At 34.7% G+C, this 5,541-nt stretch overlaps 1 protein-coding gene across 1 annotated transcript; it reads right to left on the bottom strand.

Annotated features, from left to right (window-relative positions):
- Window positions 1-5,124: 5,124 nt before the first annotated feature.
- On the bottom strand, window positions 5,125-5,493 carry LOC108381413 (Golgi-associated plant pathogenesis-related protein 1-like; the record flags this gene model as incomplete). Its single annotated transcript, XM_017637831.1, has 2 exons — window positions 5,125-5,212; window positions 5,267-5,493. Coding segments are annotated over 2 exons (315 nt in total), but the record flags the coding sequence as incomplete, so codon positions are not given.
- Between the last annotated feature and the right edge of the window lie 48 nt (window positions 5,494-5,541).

Raw genomic sequence — 5,541 nt, 5'->3', positions numbered from 1 at the left:
AGTTTCAAACAAAAGTGGATGGGTCGTGTTGGACACCGTTTATAATACGTGAAGGCATTTTTGGTGTGTAGATATGCAGAGGTTTATATTTTTGATGCCACCGCCAAAACTGTACGGTCCCTGGTCTTTATTGTCTTTACTCATCAAATTTTCCTTGATTTCACATATAATTTTTAAATGAATTTAAATTAAAGCAATTTCCTGAGTATCGTTGCATTCTTTTTGTTTCCATCTTCGTACTCCCCCTACCCCTCAAAGCAACAGCATTACACATCTTTGCGTTGTCTTCAAATTTGTACAATTATTTTCAACAAGTTTGTGAAAACTTTGTAAATGCCTGTCATTGGAAGCTTTTGTTTGTAATGCTGCTTTTATACTCTTTTCCGCTTTGTTTTGTTGTTGTTGTTGTTGTTGTTGTTGTTGTTGTTGTTGTTGTTGTTGTTGTTGTTGTTGTTGTTGTTGTTGTTGTTGTTGTTGTTGTTGCGTTGCTGCCCATTTCAAGGGTGAACAACATTTGCTGTAAAAACAATGAAAGCCGGTAGACGTGAGTTTAGCAGTCTAAATGCGTAAACTTTTTAATTTGAATCGAATTTTAAAACGTCTTCCAGCTGTACTCAACGATTGGGGGGGATTGGTTTGGATTTTTGCCTGCTACTTAATAAAAGTTTATTTCGTCGAGTATTTTATGGGTATTGGATAGGAGGAGATTTACTCAGCTTTTGGCAAAGCACAAATAAAGAAGTGCATACAAGTTTATGAATGAAAGTATGTGTGTGTGTATTCTTACAAAATCCAATCAAAAATATTTTATTAAATGCAACTTAAAAAAAATTTATTAGAAATTTGTTGCATGTAATTTCCAAGAATTGTTGCGCACTCAGTATGGTATTAAAAATGTTAAGTAAAAGTTCGATTAGCGGCTGGATTACTTTATAGAAATATAAAATTTCATACCTCAGTTGGCAAGATTCTAAACTGAATATTCTGCTCATGGCTTGTTGATGCTAGCTGATGGTTAAAGCAAAAATTGAGAGCATTTTGTCGAACTGTCATATACGCTTGGTTTGGCTTGCTCGGACTAGGTAGCGAACCCAGGTCCTGCGTTGTGGAAGTACGCACCCCGAAAAACACATTTGGCATCTTTCGTTTGATAGTCAAAATAATTATATTTTCATTGTTATAGACAAAATTTTACACTAATAATTATTTAGCTGTAATTTGCTATGCTTTAAATATAACCAAAAAGAATTGAATCTAAAACCAACTGCAGGCAATTTATTAGCGTACGTTTTATACATACATACTATAGAATCTTGTGAGTGTATACCGCAATTATGTTGCTCATACGCCATGTGCTCTCTTCTACTATTGTATTTCGATAGCATATCTATTCAATTTTCCAGTTCAAATGAAATGTAATGCAACCGAAAATTAGTATATTTTAATATCTGTTTTTTAGATAACTATAATCATAAAATTAGTTGTATAATTTAATTGAATGCAAAACAATATTGAACCTCCTTGTACGCTGAGTGCAACCACAATGCATTTACAATGTGGGTAATGGCATAAGCCAATCTACCAGGCTGTTTACATATGTATATGTGGTACCTACACATACAAATACATACAACCAGCTTTATTGTTTTCAAAGCTACGTGACCGTATATAGGACTCACTATATACAAACATACACGTACATACACACGACCTACTAGAAAACTAGTGCATAGTAGCTACTATCAGCGTACACTTCCATGCCAAAGCGTATTAGGCGCGTAAATTACGTTGACATTTAATATCATACAGGAACATAAATAATTTTTAAATTAAATAGCAAGGCATTGTTAGGCATTATATTACGTACTGTTGTTGTTGTTTTTTGTTTATGTTTGCTTTGCATACGCGTAGTAGCGGATATGGAGCGTAAAACATGCGTTGAACGGAAACAGGATGCGGAAATAACGCCATAAATTTAGTTGCAAAGCGCCGACAAAATAATAACCCCAAATACAAACTTCACACAACAACATGTACAGTAAATAAACAAGTAGTATGGTTGTAAACACACAACTGAATTTAAAAACAAAATTATTGAAAAGTCTCCAGTCACTAGTTCACAATTATTTGAGGGAAATTTTGAGACTAGTTCTGAGACATTTGGAGCCTAATTCGGGATAATTTTGAGTCCACCTCAGGACCATTTCGGTACTAGTTCAGGACTATTTGAGGACTATTTTGACCCTAGTTCAGGATTCTTTAGGATCATTTTGGGGCTAGTTTAGGATCATTCTGCGACTTATAAGGGACCATTTCGGGGCCATTCTAAGACATTTCTCTGATCATTTCGGGACAAGTTCGCGCCTGTTTCGACCGTTTCGGGGGGCCTGTTTAGTGCTATTGGAAATACGTTTTAAATTAAAAGTCACGTTTTTTTTTTAATAAAAAATCTATGAGCGCTCATTAAAGCACCTTTCGCAAACAGATATTTACACATTCCACCATAACTTCAAAACAAAGACAATACTCATTTCAGCTCTTTAAAATCTCAACGCTTCGTGTGCGGCATACACTCAAATTTATACAAATACTTATACATACATACTTGCATTCTATATTACGAGGCACGTCCACAGCATAAATATTTTAATTTTACTAGAAATAATGTTTCAACTTTTCCGCCACGCTTTTGTCACAGCAAGCAAGCGCAGAAATTCGTGCCAATATTAGAAGGGAGGCTGACTGCGAGTTCCCTGCCATACCTGTCACCTGCTGTGCTGAGTTCGTATGCCCACCTCAATGCCACTTAATTTTGTTTAATATTAAGGATGATGTGTAATTTTAATAAGTAGGGCATGGCGCAAGTACACACAGATGCGAGGGCCGTGCGGACACCTAAACTCATTCTCGCTTTTTGAGTAGTGCATTGACAAACTGAGTTAATGGGGGGCAATATAGTTGAATTTGGATTTTTGTAGGTGTATGCGCATTATTTAAAAGTATTATGCATATACAGTACAGTACATGCATATTTTGTAGGAGAACCCGGGGAATGTTTGTTAGATATGCTATTTTATATGCCAGTATTCAGCTAAGTTCCATAGTGAATGCTTTGTATATTTAAATTTAGTGTTAATTACCATCAACCGACTAATTCGCGAAAATGGTGTATGAAGTTAATTCAACCATGGATGCTTTGCCAACGCACTGCGCTCAGAAGAATTAGAGCGCACAATTAGGTGCTCAACCAAAACTGTTGTTGTAGAGGGGGAAAGTTTATTGACATTTAAAATCAGAGTACATACATATTAGGCTTGGATAGTTCTTGAACTAAAGAACTAGTTCATCTCTATGAACTAGTTCGCTAGTTCGGTCAGTTCATTGAACTAAATTTGTCAGTTACTATTTCTCATTTTCGATCGCGATCCAAATATTATCGGCGCGAACCTATGTTGAGTATCCCCATCTTTACTGATGCGTTTTGAAACGCTCATGCATTGTTCCTACTTCACATCCTTGCTAACGGGTTTTTTTCGCAAATATTAAACTAGCGTAGAAGTTTTCTAATTTAATGTTATTCCACAGCAATATGTAAGTTTTTGTTTTGTATGTAGAGTGTATGACAATAAAACTAATTCAACTTTGTTTAAAATAAAATTCGTCAATTGAACTAAATGGACTACACAAACTAAAGAACTAGTTCACTGAGATAAACGAACTACAAGTGAACGGTTCACTTAAAAGAACTAACTCTAATACACGTGCACAGTGTATGTGAGAGCATATTAAAATTTAGGTATACCTTTTTAAAAATTAAAAAAAAAATAACGTTGCAATAGTTAAATCATGAACAAATGTTCTACGCTCTCCCTAATATTGGTACCCATGGGAGTAGCAACCCACTATCATTCAAAACTTTTAATTTTTAATGTGTTTTGATGAATCTTAGTTTAAAATCTTAGTTTAAATCTTATTAATATATACAAGAATAATAAAGGCTACAAATTTCAAAGGAAATTTTTTCGAATTTTTAAATTAATACTGCCACATTTATTTCTTCATCGACCCGAGAGGAGGAAAATAATTTGTTAAAAAAGTTGAATACAAAAAGTTAATGTTCATCATACGCCCTGTCAAACCAATTAAAAAATGGTCTACAATTGTAAAATTTTCAGCACATGCACAAATTATTCGACTAAAATACAAATCCACTGTGCTTTTCGATTAACTATTTTTTTATGTCCTTGGGAGAAATCCTGCCGCCCTCTTTAAGATTTAAAAATGCAGATTTACTAGAAATGCATTCAAATATGGGAAACATATCGAGTTTTTTGCATTTTCAAAGTTTTCATGGACGATTTGGCAGCCTTAATTCAAGTTATTGACTAAAACTTCAACTAAAATTTGGCACGGGTTATCGTTATCCTACGGTCATAAAAATGCTATTTAGGCTAAAAAGCACAAATACGGAGGATATGCGTATCAAAATTTGGGACAGTCTAATGTATTTCAAATGATCGTTTTTTTCAAACGTAGTGAACAATAATATCAAATGAAACGTAAAAAACAAAATGGGTCTTCACACCCAGCTAGGAATTCGGTAACTCGGTGTCCGGTAATTTTTTCTTATGTAATTGGTTTGTATAAAATAGTCTCCGGAAAATATGCTCCTGTGGGATAATTTTTTTTAAGCAGGCTTACCCCAGGCCCTTTAGTGTGATTTCTGTACTTGTATTTTTTGTTCCTTTAACAATAAAATACAATTAATTAGTATTAACTTCAAAGTAATTTCAGTTAACTACAAATGATTTGTAACTATTCGGTACTATTTTTAGCAAAAATAAAAATATTAAGATAAAAAAAATTGCACTATGTATTTTCTAATGATGACTAAACTAAACCGGATATCAGCGCCAATATTTGTTGTTTAAGATAAGTTTTTTCGTCTTCGCGCTACGACTCGGCTAATTTGGACGACTATTTTATGCTTTAAAGCCGCTTAGAAATTTTTAGTGAAAATTTCAACCTTATTACTTTCCATTAAAAATGCTAGCCTTTTTCAGAAAGGACTCGTTCATGTTGCTTTAAAATACTCGTCTTAGCTCCATTCCTCCATTTTGTTCTTCACTTTTTTGGCGGCACATTTTCACGAAAGAAACCGTTCACATTTCCTGGCGGGTCATAATTGGCAACAATCCAAGCCTTTTCACCACTAAATAAGATAGGTTATAAGAAACAAAATATTTTTTTCGAATTCTCAACTCACGACACAGCATAGGCCACGCCCACTTGTTTTGTATCGCGCCATATAAGCTGTGTAAAATGGCCAGTGTGCGGATTGAATTGCGACTTGGCAAAGTCATATTTGGCGATCTCGTCGTACCACATTTTCACAGGCATTTCAGGTGTCACCTGCTGACCGCTGCTGTAATAAATATTTTCGCCATATTTGCCATCGGGGCTGTGTTCCATTTTCTGGCGCTGTGCGAGACTCTACAAGGAGATGTATGTAAATCATTAGCAAACGTGCAGTTGCTTGAA

Source organism: Rhagoletis zephyria, unplaced genomic scaffold (genome assembly GCF_001687245.7).
Source record: "Rhagoletis zephyria isolate East Lansing unplaced genomic scaffold, Rhagoletis_zephyria_1.1 Rzeph_scaffold_22465, whole genome shotgun sequence".
NCBI lineage: Eukaryota > Metazoa > Arthropoda > Insecta > Diptera > Tephritidae > Rhagoletis > Rhagoletis zephyria.
This window is presented reverse-complemented; position numbering and strand designations above follow the sequence as displayed.